The sequence below is a fragment of the Cottoperca gobio genome, chromosome 2 (genome assembly GCF_900634415.1).
Source record: "Cottoperca gobio chromosome 2, fCotGob3.1, whole genome shotgun sequence".
NCBI lineage: Eukaryota > Metazoa > Chordata > Actinopteri > Perciformes > Bovichtidae > Cottoperca > Cottoperca gobio.
Window position 1 is genome coordinate 12886837 of NC_041356.1, and position 22500 is coordinate 12909336.

General features: G+C 47.2%; 1 protein-coding gene across 1 annotated transcript in view; it reads left to right on the plus strand.

Moving 5' to 3' along the window:
* Nucleotides 1-22500, plus strand: part of LOC115018486 (zinc finger protein GLI2-like) — a 49520-nt gene that overhangs the window by 17300 nt on the left and 9720 nt on the right. Inside the window, exons 2-7 of the mRNA XM_029447450.1 lie at nucleotides 4493-4598; nucleotides 10159-10355; nucleotides 11019-11195; nucleotides 20072-20273; nucleotides 21086-21278; nucleotides 21471-21581. Coding sequence (XP_029303310.1) covers nucleotides 4493-4598; nucleotides 10159-10355; nucleotides 11019-11195; nucleotides 20072-20273; nucleotides 21086-21278; nucleotides 21471-21581 — 986 coding nt within the window. The remainder of the gene's footprint in view (nucleotides 1-4492; nucleotides 4599-10158; nucleotides 10356-11018; nucleotides 11196-20071; nucleotides 20274-21085; nucleotides 21279-21470; nucleotides 21582-22500) is intronic.

Genomic DNA, 22500 nt, shown 5'->3' on the forward strand with positions numbered 1-22500 from the left:
GGGAGCTCCACCTGGAGGTCCGGGCCTCCTCGTGGGGATCGAGGTGAGCGGCGGGAAGGGAAGGCGGCGTCCACCTGCGACACATCACCGGGAAGAGGAGGAGCTGCATCCCTCTCTGTGTGCACCTCATTAAGACACACGGGTTCTCCTCGCCCTCCTCCCAGCGCTTTGTTTCATTTACAGATGGAGTCATTTCCCTTTCAGCTGCTCCACCAGTCCGGGGCGAGGCTTAATCCCAGGCGCCCCCCTAGCAGGGTGCCGGCGGGGTAATATGGATGTTAGCAGGGGAGCCGGCTGACAGCTCCAGAAGAGACGCTTTAATTCATTGTGTTTAAATTATCGCTCTCCTTCACCAGCTACAAGCGCTCTGTGCTGCTCCTCTTTATCACGTCCAACAAGATAATAAACTTCTGCTTTAAGGTAATTACTTAATCTGGACAAACCTGTGTGTTAAGCAGCGCTATTAAGCGAGGGGGCGATAAATCAGGCGTGCATTGGAGGTGGGTGATTACTCGACGGTGCAATCAGTCTTTGGGCCCTCGCAGTCCTTTAAGTACCTAAATTGCACAAACAGCATGCTAACAACATGCAGCGCGTGGCCTGGCGAGCGGAGGAGGCTCATCAGCGGCGCTGCCTCACTCGCCTCGTTTTGTTAATGCCAGCCGCCGCACGCTCACCTTCAGCCCGGTGATGCATGGAGGTTATTAGCACGTGGCCTGAGCGCAGCTGTCGAAGGCTGATAAGTGACTCTCCCTCGTGGTGGTTTGCCACCGGGGCCACCGCGCTGCAGCCACACAGCGGTTCGGCCTCGATGGACGGATCACTGATGGATCTGCAGCCGGTGACGACGGAGAGTCCAGAAACGTCCTCATTTTTCTCATAAATCAGCCATTTGGAACATAATCAGCCAAATAAAGAGGCTTCATCAGTGTTATCAGCCTGTAGCTGTGGGTCAGAAGGGGCCTGCTACACACGCACACACTTTATCCCAAATATAAAGTACGTGGCCAAAAGTATATGGACACTGACGCACTGAATCTATGTGAAGATTTGATTTGTTTGTTGTTTTGGGAAACATCAGAGTTCGAGGTTATAAGTTAAAAACTATCCAAACAAACAGTAACTATTTATAAAGGGACTATTTATTCAGTGGAAAGTAGTTCCAGTCGTTTATCTTTACTGTGTAAATGACGTTCAGCTGTAGACAGATGTGGTGAAGCTGCATGGAGAGATACGAGAGCAACCAGGGGGTCGGGACCCCGAAGAGGTCGCCTGATGCACCTGAGGGGTCATGATGGATACTCGAGCTCAGCTTCTACAAACCTTTAAGTTAAACAGGTTAAGAATATATTACACATATATTGACGTTGCTTCACTTTGGGAACTCGTGCTTCAGAGGAAGTAACTGTAATTTGGGTGTACTGGCCCTTTAAATGTAAGACAATTGTTGTTGCTGCATCATTTTATCAAATGCAAAAACAGTTTTTAAGTTTGCACATCGGCGAGATTTGTAAAGTGGAGGTTGTGATAACGAGATATTTGTGTTGGTCATCTTCTGACATCTCCTGGAACTGATGTTTCAGTTGATAGTCTGCAGGTAGTGACGCATTCACACGTTTCTATTTAACGACCATGAAGAAGTGTAATCATGGGAAGAAATCAGACCGCAGTTTGTGTGTCCTGCCAGGATCTTCCTCTTACATGTTACTGTTAATATCAACAGGCAGGACGGGCTGAGAACTGAAGTCAACACCTGACTTCACTCACAAACCTTTCTTTCTCAGGGATCCAGCTGCTAACAGCTGCTAACAGCTGCTAACAGCTGCTAACAGCTGCTGCAGGGACTTTGAGGCCAGACTCTGAATTCACGCAGAACTCGTACAAGTTCAAGAAGAAGGTCGTGCACACAATCTGCCTCCTGCAGCACAAACTGAACTTCAAGATAACACAAGAAAACTGCTTCTGCTGCGTGCGTGCAGAGCGCGGGGGCTGACTTTGAGGAAGTGTAGCGGGACGCTGCAGACGCTAAAACAAATGTTATCAAGCAGAGACTAATAGATGGCGGGAGCCTAAGCGGGGGCGCGGCGGCGCTGCCTGACGCTGCGTACGCCCAGGGGGGATCAGGGGCCCGTGAATCAGGTAAATGTGCGTCTTGAACTCTCATGAGCGCTCGCCTTTTGTTCTTCCTGTGGCGGCAGAACAATAGAGCTGTCCGGGTGATGGACTAACCCTGCCTGGTCAATCCCCCGGCCAGGACGGCCGGCCGCAGAGGGGAGCTCAGCCCGGACCCCCGACAGGCCTCCTTCTGCTCCAACCGGAAACTCGACACTCGTCGCTAACGACTCGCTGGTGACGGTTAGCTGTCGTGACTCTGCCAATCCAACACTTTAATAAAACAAAGGAAATAATACTTACAGAAACAAGTAATAATAATAATACGTTTACTTTCTCTCATCCTCCTGTTCATTCAGGTGAACAAACTATAACAACCTTGAGGGAAGCCATCAGTAGTACTTCACCTGTGTAGTACTACACAGGTGAAGTACTGTGACGGGTACTTCACCTGTGTAGTACTGTGACGGACACGGCGAAGGGTCAGTGAGCGAGGTCGCTGCTGCGACAGGAAACACTTCTTCTTCAGCGTTTTCTCTCAAGCTGCAGCTCAGACGGCGGCGAGACGAAGCTGAAGGACTCCAGCATTGTGCCGACCCATAGCCAAGTAAAGAGGGCTATTTCTGCGGGCGTTTGGGGAGCGGCCTGTCCGTCAGGCTGTCGGGGGGCAGAGTGAGAGGAATGGACCTGGAATGCTGACTCACGCAGGTCCCGGGCCCCCGGGAGCCCCGGGAGGCCCCATTATCCCCCCCGACGCTCGGCCCGAGAGCAGATAATGATCCGTGGCCCTGACCCCTCTGCTGCCAAATCCCAGGTCACCCTGCGAGACTCCCGCTAGAGTGTGTGTGTGTGTATGTGTGTGTGTGTGTGTGTGTGTGACACGAGGAGAATTTTAATGCGATCCAGAGATCAGCTGGCTCACCTCTCCCTCCTCTCACCGTCTTTTTCTCCTTCTCGTCTTCTGCGATCCTGCAGCTCCAGACACACCAGGATGCAATTAACAGGATGAAGACTGTACAGAGGGGGGGGGGGGGGAGTGTGTGTGTGTGTGTGTGTGTGTGTGTGTGCGCTCCATGAGTAGCAATGCCCTCATGGAGCTTTTCCAAAATAAAAAACTGAGGAAAAATGTTAACAAGAAACATAACTCCATAAAGCTGCTCACACACATCCCTGTGGTTCGCTGTTATCGCAGCTAATTACTGCTCATGTTTCTGGGTGGACGTCCCGGAGCCGAGAGGAACCCACAAAAGGAACACAGGGCTTTCATGGAGAATCAGAAGGGCCATTAAAAGGATGCTCGCTGAAACACTCGTAAAAACAGCCGCTTAGGAAACGCAGACGCTTAAATTGGAAGCAGAAACGCGTCTTTATTGCAGAAGCTGCAGGTTCTGTCTCACGTCTGTTCTCCAGCACCAATAAAACATGCAGACATGTCTTCGATGATGTGACGTGTAACCAGACACAACGACCAGGTGAGAGCACCAAGCAGCTCCTATCATATTATTACAAACACGTTAAGCTGTGTTTCATATATGTACTGTATTACAGAGTATTTAGTATTTAAATACTTTATATTCATGGCATAAATATACAAATGTTATTCATCTGCATTACAAATAAAGAAAAACGAAAACATTGTCTGTTATTCATTTAGAGGTTAAAGCCGTTGCATTGTGGGAAATGTAGGACCAGGTGTTTTTTGAGCCAAACGAAAGACTGAAGTCTCGTCTCTTGTTTAAAATGACCTCACTCTCCAGTCGTGCACCTCTAAGTCTCAGGACACACACAGCTGTGAGATGTTCTCACCTGGTGGGTCAGCAGGTCACACACACACACACACACACACACACACACACACACACACACACACACGTCAGGCCTTCAGACACTTTAATTAAATGCTGGAAATCCAACCGTTTATAGTCGCCAGCATGTTGACAGCTGACCCAGGAGTGTGTGTGCGTGTGTGTGTGTGTGTGTGTGTGTGTGTGTGTGTGTGTGTGTGTTTAAGCAGACTCATGCAGAGTGTGAAGAAGAAAGCTTTCCCCGGCGCTGTCAGTGCTGCTTTGAGTCGGGCTGCAGCTTCCCTCCACAGTCCTTCAGCGTGTAGTTCAAAGCCCCTGGAGCTGCAGGTCTTTGTCAGAAGCCCTGTTGGATATCTTTTATGTTCAAGATGTAGGATTTCTTAGGACCACTTTGATTATTTATTTATTCCACTTCTCCTGTGTGATAGTGCCAACATGTTGTGTAAACGCTCAGAGATGTTCATGTTGCTTTATTGCAGCTCTTTTGACTTTGAAATGTCTGCTTCTTCTTCTGCTCTCTCTAAGTCCCCTCCCCCGCCTTCCTCGTCTAACTCTTTGCTTGTCTGTTCTTGCAGCCCCCCACCACATCTTCCCCACCTTCCACACTCCCATCCCGATTGACATGCGGCACCACGAGGGCCGGTACCACTACGAGCCTCACGCGCTGCACGCCATGCACGGGTAAGTCCTTTATTCTGCTGCACTAAGACGCTTCGCTGATCTTTAGGATGCAAATCTTTCCGACTGTACAGCCTGTTTTGCTTCTCCAACTCTGGAGGATTTGCTTGTGAGCGTGTTAGCGGGCGCTGATGAGAGCTGAGCGCTCGCCAAGTTCAATATCAAGAGCAGATGACAACACGCCGACTTCCAAAGTGAATAATCAATGCTGCTTCTGCAGCCCTGCAGCCCTGCTTTCCATACAGTGGGAGAGCTTTGCTGTTTTGGCTCCGACCGTCTGCCGAGGAAATCTCTGAAGCTTTGAGGAGTCTGAAGTATTGTTACTGAGGAGCCGCCGAGCAAGGCAGCAGCTGGAGGAACGTGAGGAACGTGAGGAACGTGAGGAACTGGCTCTCAGTAAAAGTGGACGTTTTGCACCAGTAGTGAAAGTTCTTCACATTTAAACAGCGGTGGAAGAAGAAGAAGTAACAACACAGTATAAACATCCTACTTCAGTAAAGTATTACAGTACAAGTACTTCAGTAATACACCAGAAACACAGTTCAGTGTGTACGTTATATAAATGCAGAGCAGAGAGAAGTACTATAATTACTTCTGAGACGTCTTGCCGTACAAGAAGAAAGTAGCAGAAAACACAAATACTCAAGTAAAGTACAAGTATGTCAAAATTGTACTTAAGTGCAGCACTTAGTAAAGACCGCTGGAGTAATCTATAACATCCTGCTTTATCATCTGCTCACATGCTTTGGTAGTTTCCTGAGCAGTAGAAGCACAAACTCAACCGTCAGCAGCTCGTGCTTCTTCCTGGATGAATACAACAAGGCATAAATCTCTGTCGGTCGGCTCGTATCAATCTGCAGCTCGCTCCATTAGCGGCGATGGGCAGGGCGGGATCCATCACCCCGCCTGCGTCCAGCAGCTCTTTATATGCATTAATGGCTTGTTGTGGAGCTAATCTGTGAGGTGCAGGCCGCGCTGCCCCAAGCGAGCGCCATAATTAAACTCCCAGAGTATAGAGGTCACAGCGCTGCTGCTGGTGAGTCCGGCCTCAGGACCACAGCACATTTCCTGAGGGACGTTCAGAACGCTGTTACACATGTGTTTGAAGCTTTGCCTTCTCAGGATGAGACTCTGAAAACATTTAGTTTGAAATGAAACCGTGATGTGTTCAGGAGCAAACGGTTGTTGCAGCTTTGTTTTAATTGCTTGGGATGATTATTGCATTGGGTGTGAGCATTTAAAGTGCAACACAACATGAGTCTGTGGCCCACTTTGAGCAGCGAGGCTCCTGCAGGACTTTAAACTTACTTTATCACAAAAGAAAAACTGGCGCCGGGACAAAGAAAGTCAATACACTCCTCCAAATAGTCCTCTTACATTTAGATTCACAGATTTGATGGTGATGCATACTTCCCGCCTGGCGGCAGCAGGGCCATTCATCAAGCCGGCTGGGAGAGTGGAGGGCGGGGGGTGCGGGGGGGCTGTCCGCGGACTCGGCCACCTTGATTAATGTGATTTGATCTTGACAGTGGACCCCTAATTCATCAAGACCTTGATCTAGCTGTCGCTCCCCCCTGCCTCTGCCAAATTCACCTAATTACAGGAACATTGCGAAGCAAATTAAGTGCGGTGTCATTTGTCGCCTGGCGCGGCACTTTATTATCCGCTCGTGGCAGCGTGTCAGAGGTCCCCTCCTTGATTGTCTAACATGACATCTCTGTGCCGTCCCCTTTATCATTGTTTGCATATACCGTAATGAGAGCGCGCCTTATTTTGTCAAGCCTGTCATAAAAAGCTGCCACAGGGAAGCCTCTTTTTCTCCTTCCACGGTTACCGAGGAGGGTAGTGACAGCACGGGGAGAGCACTTCCTGGTCCGTGCATGCAGCGAGGCGTGTAGGAGGCCGAGAGGAGCCTGAACTTCACAAACACACACCTGAAGAGTGAAAGAGTTAAAGCTTCACTTTAACTTGAACTGTCCCAGCAGCTGCAGCTTGTGTGTCATCTGATGAACACATGAGGAACATGTACTAATATAATGTACAGAGTCTCTACAATGTGCAGCATTAATATAATGTACAGAGTCTCTACAATGTGCAACATTAATATAATGTACAGAGTCTCTACAATGTGCAACATTAATATAATGTACACAGAGTCTCTACAATGTGCAACATTAATATAATGTACACAGAGTCTCTACAATGTGCAACATTAATATAATGTACAGAGTCTCTACAATGTGCAGCATTAATATAATGTACAGAGTCTCTACAATGTGCAACATCAATATAATGTACAGAGTCTCTACAATGTGCAACATTAATATAATGTACACAGAGTCTCTACAATGTGCAACATTAATATAATGTACAGAGTCTCTACAATGTGCAACATTAATATAATGTACACACAGAGTCTCTACAATGTGCAACATTAATATAATGTACACACAGAGTCTCTACAATGTGCAACATTAATATAATGTACAGAGTCTCTACAATGTGCAACATCAATATAATGTACAGAGTCTCTACAATGTGCAACATTAATATAATGTACACAGAGTCTCTACAATGTGCAACATCAATATAATGTACAGAGTCTCTACAATGTGCAGCATTAATATAATGTACACAGAGTCTCTACAATGTGCAACATTAATATAATGTACACAGAGTCTCTACAATGTGCAACATCAATATAATGTACAGAGTCTCTACAATGTGCAACATCAATATAATGTACAGAGTCTCTACAATGTGCAGCATTAATATAATGTACACAGAGTCTCTACAATGTGCAGCATTAATATAATGTACACAGAGTCTCTACAATGTGCAGCATTAATATAATGTACAGAGTCTCTACAATGTGCAACATCAATATAATGTACAGAGTCTCTACAATGTGCAGCATTAATATAATGTACACAGAGTCTCTACAATGTGCAACATTAATATAATGTACAGAGTCTCTACAATGTGCAGCATTAATATAATGTACACAGAGTCTCTACAATGTGCAACATTAATATAATGTACAGAGTCTCTACAATGTGCAACATTAATATAATGTACAGAGTCTCTACAATGTGCAACATTAATATAATGTACACACAGAGTCTCTACAATGTGCAACATTAATATAATGTACACACAGAGTCTCTACAATGTGCAACATTAATATAATGTACAGAGTCTCTACAATGTGCAACATTAATATAATGTACACAGAGTCTCTACAATGTGCAACATTAATATAATGTACACAGAGTCTCTACAATGTGCAACATTAATATAATGTACAGTCTCTACAATGTGCAACATTAATATAATGTACAGAGTCTCTACAATGTGAAACATCAATATAATGTACACAGAGTCTCTACAATGTGCAACATTAATATAATGTACACAGAGTCTCTACAATGTGCAGCAGGTTGTGTGTTGTCTGATGAACACATGAGGAACATGCACTAATGTGGTGACTTTTCTAAATGACACATTTTTGCAGAAAATGCAAATAGAAAGTTTAGACTTTAGAGTTTTATTTTGAAAAGGATGAAGTGATTTGCAGCAGTGTGATCTGTTTGTTTGTATGTAGGTCATTTCTCCCTGTGCATGAGGAGGAAGGTGTCGGGGGTTTCTGTGTGTGTGTGTGTGGGGGGGGGGGGGGGGGGGGGTTGGCTATTAAGTTTGAGGCGTCCGCTCCACACAGCAGCAGACTCATAAACCTACAGTGGGAGTTTATTCCACTGCACGCTGGACGGCGTGATTTATCTAAATCAGAGCGCTCCCTGAGCCCGACACCGGAGACGAGACTCACTGTCACACTGCAATTCATCACGCACACGCACACACACACACACACACACACACACGTTCATGCTCCTCACATGTAACTTTTACGGATGGATTCTTCATTTTTCACTTTAAAATACGTTTTCTGAGGATTTCTCTGTTTCACGTTAGAAACTGTTGAACTTTTGTTGGGAAACGATGCGCAGTGAGAAAAAGTCACGCTGGGCTCCGGGAACTTTTCTAAATTAAAACTCAAATGGAGCAGATCCTGGTGAGAGCTTCAGTGTGAACACTGAAACTTTACTGGGTAAAGTCACAACCTGAAAGTGAAAAACGTGCTTAGTTAAGTTTTATAAATGTAACAGTGAAGTACTTATCCTGAGTGTTTTAACAAGCCACACACCTCATTCATGTTATTTATATAATATTATATATATTAATAACACGTCTGCAGGAGAGAGGTGGCAACTGAGACGGGACATGCCATTGAACCAAAACTAGGAGCTAAAAGAGGCTAAACTACACGAGCTGAGCCCTTGAATATTAATGTATCTGCTGACGTGGAGTTTGATCTGATACTTACATCTACACAGAAGATATTGTTCATTAAATATGCAAAACCCTGGTTTTTACCAGCTAATTCATCCAAATACTGACGGTTCTGCTTCAGAACTCTAACTTTAGTTTCATTGTGTCTTATAATTATTATTATTACCTACGAGTTCACCTTCATTATTAGTACGGCCCTGTCAGGAAGATGCTGTAAACATCTTTGTTTCTTCCTACTAAAGAAATAAAATAATAGAGTTTCTGTCCTCACACACCTGTGAGCTTCAGGCTCGTGAGAGAGAAGCTGTGAGCGCCATGTTAATGAGCCCCGTCCCCCCCCGTCTCGGCCTGCTGCCCGGCGCCGGACCAGGACACGGTCCAGAGGCCGAGCTTTGTGTTGTGAACGTGTGAACATCACAGGACTCCTGCACAGACGCAGAGAGCTGATAGGTGTTGCAGCAGCTCTTCTCACAGTAAAATAACGTTAGAGATCAGCTGCTACATGATGCACATTAATGTTTCATCAGATCTTTATCTTCTGCTTGCCTGTGATGCAACACTGCCAGGGGGAGCCTTTGTTGTTTTTAATGAAGAAGCAATTAAACTTCACAAGATTCACTTTAATCTGCTGCTGACAGTCGGATTCATAGACACCCAACACAAACAGCTCTAATCTGAAAACAAAGTATTCCTGGAAAGCAGAAAGTGACAGCGAAGGTGTCAGCTTTACATTCTTTCATCATCGTCCAAAGATCACAGCCTTCCCTGCAGGATGTTCCCCTCGCCATGAGCTAACACGGTAAACGACACACCTGCTGGAGAGGTGTCTCTCTGACCTCCAGCTCACCCTCCCGATAGAGCAGCCGTCTCCGTCTGTGTACACACCAGCTGCGAGTTAGAGCTGCAGGTTTATCTCCCACACACACTGTATACATGGATCAGTGAGCGGGCCTACCAGGGGCCCAGAGTGTCAGGGGCCCCCACCTGCAAAATGTCCCTCAAAGAGAAACGTACCGATCAGGAAGAGACACAAAACGACTACAAAGAGCCCCTGCATGTCTTGTTCCTCTGTGGGGGGGGGGGGGCGTCTTGTGATCACACTGTAGTTTGTTTTGACTCAACCCCACACACTCTCTCGAGCACCGTGTGGATTAGTCCGCCGCAGAAACTAGTCCGGACGCTGAACTTTGTTTGTGCCTCCTCTCTGTTGCAGCCCTGCAGGTTTGGCTGGCAGCCCCGTCATCTCCGATATCTCCCTGATCCGTCTCTCCCCCGCCGCCACCGGAGACTCCCCCTTCAGCCCGCCTCACCCGTACGCCAACCCCCACATGGAGCACTACCTACGCTCGGTACACGGCAGCCCCAGCCTGTCCATGATCTCTGCAGCCAGAGGACTCAGCCCTGCAGACTGTAAGTGATGCACCTCCTCGACTGTTTTATAGAGAGACGTCACATCGAACATTTAAAGTGAGACTTCTAATAAAACTTCACTTTCAAACACAGATTATAAACTTCTGTTTTTATTTTAAGCTTTATTTTATATTTTAAATGTTGTGAGATGCTAGATTTATTCTCACATCTCTACAAATCCTTTTAGTGGAACAATCTAACGAGGAGAAATTAATGAGATTTCATTTAGCTTCCTGACACATGAATGATACTCCGAGTGTGTAAGATTAATATCGTGCAGCAGTTGTTCAAATCAAAATTATTATTAATATGTATTTATATTTACACAATGATAAAGGTACACACTAAGGATGCAGGTCAGACACACACACACACACACACACATTAACAAACATTTATACTACAGCGTCTTCAGTGAAGAGACACTATTTTCCTTGTGAGTGTGTGTGTGTGTGGGCGGGGGGCCTGGAGGTGGGGGAGGGGTGGGAGCACCTACACGGGCCGCTGCACATCAGCGACCCCCCCTCCCCCCTGCCGGCCCCTTGCTCCATTCATGATCTCCTCAGCTTGAGGCAGGACACTGCAGGAATTCACCCTCTCAGTCCCCCTCTGGTTATTAACTCCTTACTCCCCCCCCCCCCCCCCCCTCTCCCCCCTCCACAGTGGCCCATGAGCATTTAAAAGAGCGAGGGCTGTTCGGGCTCCCTCCTCCCCCCGGGGCCAGCCCGGCCGAGTATTACCACCTGATGGCGAGCCACCGGAGCCCCTACGGAGATCTGCTCATGCAGGGGGCGGGGGCCGCCGGGGCCCACCTGTCCGACTACATCTCCCCCATCGACGGTGAGTAACTCTGGGAGGGAGGGGAGAAGTTTCAGCCTCTTTCAGCTCCTAGTTTTGCTTGGACAGAACATTGAGTTTGTATCTCAGACATTCAGCAGAAACACGACTGATGATCATATTATTATTAAATAATCTCAGGAACCACTTTTAAATGTCCAGTACGATTATTAACACACAGGTTCACATCGTCTCACTGCTTCACCCAACTACACACTAAAAGCAACATATTGACTTTACTGTGAAAGATTATAAATCCCTGGGTCAAAGCCTCGGGGCTGGGCCGCAGTGAGAATCAGAATCAGCTGCACATTGTGGGAGTCCAAAGTGTCCGCTCTGTCAACGGTCCAGGAACCGCTGAGGGACTGAAGGTCCACACGCGTGTTAAAGGACGTGTCTGCACACGGAGAGGTCGAAGGACATTCCTCTCCGCTGCTGCTGGCTGATGAAACACAGATCACAGGAGAGGCGTGTGAATAAAAAACCCTCGTATACATTTTTCATGTCCAACAACTTCAAACGGCCGAGAGCCTGCAGGTATCAGCCGCACAGCACTTCTCCATACACAGCCAGGACTTCGCCGGGCGCATCAGGAATACTTGTTGTAATCATTGCAGACTTTGATCCGCAGCGCTCTGATGAGAGAGCACCTCTCTCTGAGTGCAGGTCCAGAACCAGAACATTTGCAGGTCACAGAGCTTAAAGAACCAGAATATCTGCAGGTCACAGAGCGTAAAGAACCAGAACATCTGCAGATCACAGAGCGTAAAGAACCAGAACATCTGCAGGTGACACAGCGTAAAGAACCAGAACATTTGCAGGTCACACAGCGTAAAGAACCAGAACATCTGCAGATCACAGAGCGTAAAGAACCAGAACATTTGCAGGTCACAGAGCGTAAAGAACCAGAACATTTGCAGGTCACACAGCGTAAAGAACCAGAACATCTGCAGATCACACAGCGTAAAGAACCAGAACATTTGCAGGTCACAGAGCGTAAAGAACCAGAACATTTGCAGGTCACAGAGCTTAAAGAACCAGAATATCTGCAGGTCACAGAGCGTAAAGAACCAGAACATCTGCAGGTCACACAGCGTAAAGAACCAGAACATCTGCAGATCACAGAGCGTAAAGAACCAGAACATCTGCAGATCACAGAGCGTAAAGAACCAGAACATCTGCAGGTGACACAGCGTAAAGAACCAGAACATTTGCAGGTCACACAGCGTAAAGAACCAGAACATCTGCAGGTCACAGAGCGTAAAGAACCAGAACATCTGCAGGTGACACAGCGTAAAGATCCAGAACATCTGCAGGTCACACAGCGTAAAGAACCAGAACATCTGCAGGTCACACAGCGTAAAGAACCAGAATATCTGCAGGTCACAGAGCGTAAAGAACCAGAACATTTGCAGGTCACAGAGCGTAAAGAACCAGAACATTTGCAGGTCACAGAGCGTAAAGAACCAGAACATTTGCAGGTCACAGAGCGTAAAGAACCAGAACATTTGCAGGTCACAGAGCGTAAAGATCCAAAACATCTGCAGGTCACACAGCGTAAAGAACCAGAATATCTGCAGGTCACAGAGCGTAAAGAACCAGAACATTTGCAGGTCACACAGCGTAAAGAACCAGAACATTTGCAGGTCACAGAGCGTAAAGAACCAGAACATCTGCAGGTCACACAGCGTAAAGAACCAGAACATCTGCAGGTGACACAGCGTAAAGAACCAGAAAATCTGCAGGTCACAGAGCGTAAAGAACCAGAACATCTGCAGGTCACAGAGCGTAAAGAACCAGAACATTTGCAGGTCACAGAGCGTAAAGAACCAGAACATTTGCAGGTCACACAGCGTAAAGAACCAGAACATTTGCAGGTCACACAGCGTAAAGAACCAGAACATTTGCAGGTCACACAGCGTAAAGAACCAGAACATCTGCAGGTCACACAGCGTAAAGAACCAGAACATCTGCAGGTCACAGAGCGTAAAGAACCAGAACATTTGCAGGTCACAGAGCTTAAAGAACCAGAATATCTGCAGGTCACAGAGCGTAAAGAACCAGAACATCTGCAGATCACAGAGCGTAAAGAACCAGAACATCTGCAGGTGACACAGCGTAAAGAACCAGAACATTTGCAGGTCACACAGCGTAAAGAACCAGAACATCTGCAGGTCACACAGCGTAAAGAACCAGAACATCTGCAGATCACAGAGCGTAAAGAACCAGAATATCTGCAGGTGACACAGCGTAAAGATCCAGAACATCTGCAGGTCACACAGCGTAAAGAACCAGAACATCTGCAGGTCACACAGCGTAAAGAACCAGAATATCTGCAGGTCACAGAGCGTAAAGAACCAGAACATCTGCAGATCACAGAGCGTAAAGAACCAGAACATCTGCAGGTGACACAGCGTAAAGATCCAGAACATCTGCAGGTCACACAGCGTAAAGAACCAGAACATCTGCAGGTCACACAGCGTAAAGAACCAGAATATCTGCAGGTCACAGAGCGTAAAGAACCAGAACATTTGCAGGTCACAGAGCGTAAAGAACCAGAACATTTGCAGGTCACAGAGCGTAAAGAACCAGAACATTTGCAGGTCACAGAGCGTAAAGATCCAAAACATCTGCAGGTCACAGAGCGTAAAGAACCAGAACATTTGCAGGTCACAGAGCGTAAAGAACCAGAACATCTGCAGGTCACACAGCGTAAAGAACCAGAAAATCTGCAGGTCACACAGCGTAAAGAACCAGAACATCTGCAGGTCACACAGCGTAAAGAACCAGAACATCTGCAGGTCACACAGCGTAAAGAACAAGAACCTCTGCAGGTCACATAGCATAAAGAACCAGAACATCTGCAGGTCACACAGCGTAAAGAACCAGAACATTTGCAGGTCACAGAGCGTAAAGAACCAGAACATTTGCAGGTCACACAGCGTAAAGAACCAGAACATTTGCAGGTCACACAGCGTAAAGAACCAGAACATTTGCAGGTCACACAGCGTAAAGAACCAGAACATCTGCAGGTCACACAGCGTAAAGAACCAGAACATCTGCAGGTCACAGAGCGTAAAGAACCAGAACATTTGCAGGTCACAGAGCTTAAAGAACCAGAATATCTGCAGGTCACAGAGCGTAAAGAACCAGAACATCTGCAGATCACAGAGCGTAAAGAACCAGAACATCTGCAGGTGACACAGCGTAAAGAACCAGAACATTTGCAGGTCACACAGCGTAAAGAACCAGAACATCTGCAGGTCACAGAGCGTAAAGAACCAGAACATCTGCAGGTGACACAGCGTAAAGATCCAGAACATCTGCAGGTCACACAGCGTAAAGAACCAGAACATCTGCAGGTCACACAGCGTAAAGAACCAGAATATCTGCAGGTCACAGAGCGTAAAGAACCAGAACATTTGCAGGTCACAGAGCGTAAAGAACCAGAACATTTGCAGGTCACAGAGCGTAAAGAACCAGAACATTTGCAGGTCACAGAGCGTAAAGATCCAAAACATCTGCAGGTCACAGAGCGTAAAGAACCAGAACATTTGCAGGTCACAGAGCGTAAAGATCCAAAACATCTGCAGGTCACACAGCGTAAAGAACCAGAATATCTGCAGGTCACAGAGCGTAAAGAACCAGAACATTTGCAGGTCACACAGCGTAAAGAACCAGAACATTTGCAGGTCACAGAGCGTAAAGAACCAGAACATCTGCAGGTCACACAGCGTAAAGAACCAGAAAATCTGCAGGTCACACAGCGTAAAGAACCAGAACATCTGCAGGTCACACAGCGTAAAGAACCAGAACATCTGCAGGTCACACAGCGTAAAGAACAAGAACCTCTGCAGGTCACATAGCATAAAGAACCAGAACATCTGCAGGTCACACAGCGTAAAGAACCAGAACATCTGCAGGTCACACAGCGTAAAGAACCAGAACATCTGCAGGTCACAGAGCGTAAAGAACCAGAACATCTGCAGGTCACAGAGCGTAAAGAACCAGAACATCTGCAGATCACAGAGCGTAAAGAACCAGAACATCTGCAGATCACACAGCGTAAAGAACCAGAACATCTGCAGATCACAGAGCGTAAAGAACCAGAACATCTGCAGATCACAGAGCGTAAAGAACCAGAACATCTGCAGGTCACAGAGCGTAAAGAACCAGAACATTTGCAGGTCACACAGCGTAAAGAACCAGAACATTTGCAGGTCACACAGCGTAAAGAACCAGAACATCTGCAGGTCACACAGCGTAAAGAACCAGAATATCTGCAGGTCACAGAGCATAAAGAACCAGAACATCTGCAGGTCACAGAGCGTAAAAAACCAGAACATCTGCAGATCACACAGCGTAAAGAACCAGAACATCTGCAGGTCACAGAGCGTAAAGAACCAGAACATCTGCAGGTCACAGAGCGTAAAGAACCAGAACATCTGCAGGTCACACAGCGTAAAGAACCAGAAAATCTGCAGGTCACACAGCGTAAAGAACCAGAACATCTGCAGGTCACAGAGCGTAAAGAACCAGAACATCTGCAGGTCACAGAGCGTAAAGAACCAGAACATTTGCAGGTCACAGAGCGTAAAGAACCAGAACATCTGCAGGTCACACAGCGTAAAGAACCAGAACATCTGCAGGTCACAGAGCGTAAAGAACCAGAACATTTGCAGGTCACACAGCGTAAAGAACCAGAATATCTGCAGGTCACAGAGCGTAAAGAACCAGAACATCTGCAGGTCACAGAGCGTAAAGAACCAGAACATCTGCAGGTCACACAGCGTAAAGAACCAGAACATTTGCAGGTCACACAGCGTAAAGAACCAGAACATCTGCAGGTCACACAGCGTAAAGAACCAGAATATCTGCAAGTCACAGAGCATAAAGAACCAGAACATCTGCAGGTCACAGAGCGTAAAGAACCAGAACATCTGCAGATCACACAGCGTAAAGAACCAGAACATCTGCAGGTCACATCTTAATGGTAATATCCCAGACTTATGTTTTAAACGTGGACAATCCAAGGGAACGCTCTTCCATTGTGTTTGGGAGTGTACCAAGATAAGAACGTTTTGGGAGGAGGTTAAATGTATGATAGAAGAGATTCTATCATTGCAGTTAAGCATGGAGCCCAGGCTTCTTGTGTTAGGGTGTTACCCACAAGAACACAACATAAGGAAGAAAGAACAAATCTTTTTAAATCTCTGTCTGCTACAGGCAACACGTATGATAGCACTTTCATGGAGAAATGTAAACAGTCCAAGTATTGGTAAATGGCTAAAAGAACTGTCTGCATGTGTCTCATTAGAGAACATAACCTATTCAATTAAAGGAAAACAAGAACTATTTAAAAAGTATGGGGCCCGTTCCTTAACTCTCTGGAACATGCGGATGTAGAGGGCACTCTGGGTCAGCAACTTGGAGATGATTAATGTTCCTGTGCTGGGAGAAGGATTGAAGCCTTTCATATCTACATGTTTGTATATCTCCTTACATAGCCTACCCACATGTTCGTGTAGTTCATTTAATTATGTTATGTTATTTGTGCAACTGTTAATGTACTTCATTTTGTTATGTCTTGGATGTTTTTTTTTAAAAGAGGGCTTTATTCCAAAAAGCTTACGAAATCACAAAATAAGGCAAAAAGTAAAACACAAACCGGGACGACACTGGAAGCACGAGGAGACCTCTGCAAGGGTGACACTTAGATGACGAACTGACAAGGAACACTGGGACAGACAGGGTTATATACACACAGACACTAAACGAGGGGAACGAGACACAGCTGGGGAGAGAAGCTAAAACACACGGGCAAGGTGAACGGACACAGGAGGAACAAATCAACAATCACAGAGGGAAAACACAGACAGGAAGTACAACTAGACATGACATAAGGGGGAGTGAACACTTCAAAATAAAACAGGATATACAAAAATCACGATCATGACACTTATAGCAGGGCTGTTATAGGCTGCGGGGCTGTTACAGGGCTGTGACGAGGCTGTTACAGGGCTGTCACAGGCTGCTGGGCTGTGACGGGGCTGTTATAGGCTGCGGGGCTGTTACAGGGCTGTGACGAGGCTGTTACAGGGCTGTCACAGGCTGCTGGGCTGTGACGGGGCTGTTACAGGCTGCGGGGCTGTTACAGGGCTGTGACGGGGCTGTGACGGGGCTGTTACAGGGCTGTGACGGGGCTGTGACGGGGCTGTTACAGGACTGTTACAGGGCTGTGACGGGGCTGTGACGGGGCTGTTACAGGGCTGTGACGGGGCTGTGACGGGGCTGTTACAGGGCTGTTACAGGGCTGTTACAGGGCTGTTACAGGACTGTTACAGGCTGCGGGGCTGTGAAGGGGCTGTTACAGGCCTGTTACAGGCTGCAGGGCTGTGACTGGCCCTGCTGTGCTGCTGCAGGCTGCCAGCAGCGTGTGCATGTCCAGCCCGCTCACTAAAGCTGTCAGAGGCTCCAGCCGGCCGAACACTGAGCAGGCGCTGAGGCCAAAACAAACGGAGAGCACGCTTGGCTCCGTCCCGCCAAAATGTCATCGTTAAGTTATTTAGTGAAGCTGTGAGAGGAAACAACAGTGAGCCTGCCAACAGCTCCGACTGAGAAGCTCCAGAGGAAGTGAGGCTGCAGCGTACACTTCCAGACAACCTGAGCAGCTTCTGTGGAGTCATTAATAACAACAGCTGCACAAACACACCTCATCACGTCCCAATCTGAGTCCTTTAAGTTCTTAGTGTTTGCACAACTCACTGCTGCAAGGAAATATTTAGATGGGACTTTTATTAGAGGGGAAGTTTCAGTTAGTTTTTATACGGACGGATTCAAAACATGTTGATGAAACACAGCAGGTCGTTTAAAACTGAGACTGCACTCTCTCACACACACACACACACACACACACACACACATATAAATCACAAAAGAGGAAGGGGGGGGGGGGGGTCGGGGCTCTTCCATTGGTCCATTTATCAGGGGAAGTGGCACATTAATAAACACATCTCCCCAGAGGGGGGGTACAGAGATGAATTTGGCTGCTTCATGTGAGCCGGCGCGATCACGATAACAGAAAACACACCTGCCCCCCCCCTGACACCACCATCAGCTACGACTCAACTTTAGCTGCTTAAATGTCCATATTAGCGTACCGTGACAGCCCCCCCCCCGGACATGTTTTCCTCTTCTCTCAGGACAACACATGAGAGACGCAGGAACAACCTTCGGCCGCGTCACGAGGAGCCGACGCAGCAGATAACAGTGTGTGGCAGGAAGTGATCCATAATGTCCGACTGTATCAATCATCTGTATGTCCAACAATTCATGCAAAACCATCACAACAACATGCTAAATGAATACAAACGGCTGAAAAACAATCACAGACACACAAAACTAATCAAAACACACACAAAACGACTACATTCAATACACTCAGAACTACATGTACTCAGTCTACATCCAAAATGTCTACATGTAGCCAGTCTACATGTAGACTGACTACATGTAGACTGACTACATGTAGACAGTCTACATGTAGACTGACTACATGTAGACTGGCTACATGTAGTCAGTCTACATGTAGTCAGTCTACATGTAGACTGACTACATGTAGACTGACTACATGTAGTCAGTCTACATGTAGTCAGTCTACATGTAGACTGACTACATGTAGACTGACTACATGTAGACACCACAAAGATGCAAAGTGGAAACTAATTATCAATCACTTTTCATTTAAGTCCATTATTAAGTAAAAATATGAGTGTTTGCTGCTTTTCTGAGTTTTATATCTTTGAGTTTTGGACACAAACTAACTGTTTACTGGACTTACTTCTGCTCAAACAGGAGGTCCAGACATTAAACTGCGAGTTGTTCACTGTCCTCGTCTGCGAGCGGAGATCGATCCGATCGCTCTGCATACATTTCAGAGCCGGCAAAATCAATTGTGTGTAAATTGCCCTCATTTAGCAGGACGACGCGCCGCCTGTGGATGTTTATCTGCAGTCATTACGAAGTTACTGTGGGAGATTGATTAGTTATGTCTGGATGTTAATGAGGTCGCCACGTCAGAGCTGCAGTTATGAGCGTGTGTTTCTGGGAGTGAGTCTTCAAACGTCCACGTTCTCTCCCTGTGATCTCCTGCATCACTCATTATCTTTAAATGTGTTTTCTTGTTCATGTATTTAAATGTTTAAAGTTTGTTGGACTCTTTGAGTGCCTCACTGACGTCCTGCGTCAGGCTCCGTGTCCCTCACGCCGTTTCCTGTATTATCTCCTCATTGATGGGGTTTGAGGGCGCGCGTGTCGCGGGGAGGCTGCGGCGGCATCCATCATAACGTGAGGAGGAGGAATCATTCGTTCATTCACAGTGTTTGGAGTCTCACGGGGGCCGCGGGTCAGGACGCAGCATTCATCAGCTCTGTCACATCAACAGTCTGTGGAGCTTCCTCAGAGCAAACACATCAACCATCTTTAAAATATATATAATATATATACAAATATATATTGTCACTGTTTATGACCGTCCCATTCTGTGAACACATGGAGGGAATTTCTTTAAATTTGGCCCAAACGTGCACTTGGACTCACGGATAAACTGCTCCAAATTAGGAGGTCAAAGGTCAAAGGTCACTGTCACACTAACTCATGAATTCATACGCTAATTATGACAATGTCACACAAAGTTAAAACAGGAGATAAATGTTATAAAGTGTCAGAAATGTCCCTTTAAAAAGCTGCTGACAGACAAACAGGAGGACTTCTGTTGGGGACTACTTTCAGCGGCGTATTAATCCACATTTGGTGTTCTCAGTGCTGTGTCTGGGAAACGTAGTTCTCTTTCACACATTCACTCCCCTGTGTGCCCTCAGTGTCGCGCTTCTCCAGCCCCCGTCTGACACCCAGGCTGAGCAGGAAGAGGGCACTGTCCATCTCGCCGCTGTCCGACGCCAGCATCGACCTGCAGACGATGATCCGCACCTCGCCCAACTCGCTGGTTGCCTACATCAACAACTCGCGCTCCAGCTCTGCCACCAGCAGCTCCTACGGACACCTGTCGGTGGGAGGACTCAGGTGACTCACACTTCCTGCTTTGCTTCCTTACCTCTCTCTTTCCTACTTCCTCACATATTTCCTTCTCTGTCTTCCATACCCTCAACTCTCCCTTACTTTCCACACCTCCTACTCTTCCTTCCCTTATCTCTTTTATGTCCCCTAGCTTCCTCTTTCCTTCTCTACCTCCTTAGGTTCCTTAACTCTTGATTTCCTTCCCTTCTTTGCTTTGTTTTGTCGCCTACCTCCAAATTTAATTCCCTACCTCCTTGTTTTCCTTCCTACAGTACTGTCTTGTTGCCTTCCCTACCTCCTTTCCTACTATCCTTCTCTACTTCCCCCTTTCTACATCCTCATTTCTACTTCCCATTCCCTTTAAACCTCCTCCTTTTGTCCCCTACTCCTAATTTCCTTCCATACCTCCTTGTTATCCTTCCTACATCCTCATTCCATCCCTAGCTTCTTCCTTTCAGCCATACCTCCTACTTTCTCCTTTCCTTCTCTACTTCCCTAACCTCCTGATTTCCTTCCCTAGATATGTTTTCTTACCCTACTTCCTACCTCATTTCCTCTTCCTTTCTTCCTCCTGCTTTCTCCCTTCCCTCTCCACTTCCCTTCTCTTCCTTCTCCCTTCTCTTCCTTCTCCCTTCTCTTCCTTCTCCACTTCCCTTCTCTTCCCTCTCCACTTCCCTTCTCTTCCCTCTCCACTTCCCTTCTCTTCCTTCTCCACCTCCATTCTCTTCCCTCTCCACTTCCCTTCTCTTCCTTCTCCACTTCCTCCTTTAATCCGCACTAACACGCTGTGAGTCTGATTCCAGTTGTGCTCCTTGCAGCCCGTCCTTCCCGTTCCCTCACCCCATCAACCCGCTGGCGTACCAGCAGCTCCTCTCGCAGCAGCGTGGGCTCAGCGCCTTCGGCCACACGCCGCCGCTCATCCAGCCTCCGCCCTCCTTCTCCAGCCGCCAGCCGGGCCTCGGCCTCTCCTCGCTGCACGTCTCCGCCCACAACAACGACCTGCCGTCCAAGGTAGAAAACATTCATATTATTAAATAAAGTGGATTTAATGTTTGTATGATGAGACTTCATTCTTTCTGCTTCCCACAACGTCAGCACATGTAATCAGTGAGCCCCCCCCTCCGGAGCTAACCTCTGGGGGGGGGGGCTCACGTTCAGCTCTCACTGACGCTGTGATTTGATACGAGTCTCTCCTCTCCTCAGAACCACGGTGGCGACCCGGCAGTCAGCAGCACAGTCGACCCCATGATCACCAAAAGGTCAAAGGTCAAGACTGAAGCAGAGGGACTGAGGCCGCTGTCGCCTTGTTCACCGGTACGAAGAAGGCCTCAGCATCAAACCTGTGACCTTGTAGCTACAGGACGTCGTCACACAATGACTCATCCTTCTCATGTCAGCTGAGGGTTTAAACAACAACGTGTGGAAGACGTTCTGTCACCTTCTGTTTTATCTTGCGTTGCCTGATGAGGAGCCGTCACAGTCACAAACTTTCACTTCTAAACCTTCTAAACTTTTAGTCTTAAGATGTTTGTACAGTGGGGATGATTTGGAAGTGAGGAACACGTAAAGGGACAAATGTTTGGACATGTTTAAAGTCTTTGGTGAAGTGAAGCTTAGAAAGGGATTTATTTTATGTGATATTATTTAGAAAGAAAAGACTTGTTGTAAAGCGAGTCAACACGCCGTCTAACGTCGGGACACTTTGAATACTTTGATCCAAACGTTTTGTAAAATCATTTCTGTGATCACGTTTCCAACCCGTCCTCCTGCATCCTGCCTCGTGGCCCCTGGGAGCCACAGCCTCCCGTGACCCTCTTGTAAAAGGCGTCTGTGATGCAGAGAAACTCCACATGATAAGAGCTTTGCATGCCCCCCCCCCCCCCGCTCCCTGGCCACTGTAAACTGTGCCACGGCACTTCATTTTCATGAAATATTGGCCGGGCTTTATTGTCATCTGAGGAGCCTTTTTCTCCTTTTGACAAATTTCCGGCTCCTCTCCGATAGCGAGGCAGGTTTGGGCTTGATGCATGGGGACGGCGCTGCGCACAGGCGTCTTGGGGCCAGCAGAATTGATGAAGATAGCGTGCGTGGGGCAGAGACAAACATGCTGCAGTCAGCACGTGTGTGTGTGTGTGTGTGTGTGTGTGTGTGTGTGTGTGTGTGTGTGTGTGTGTGTGTGTGTGTGTGTGTGTGTGTGTGTGTGTGTGTTGGTGGAGGCGTACAGGGAGCCGGG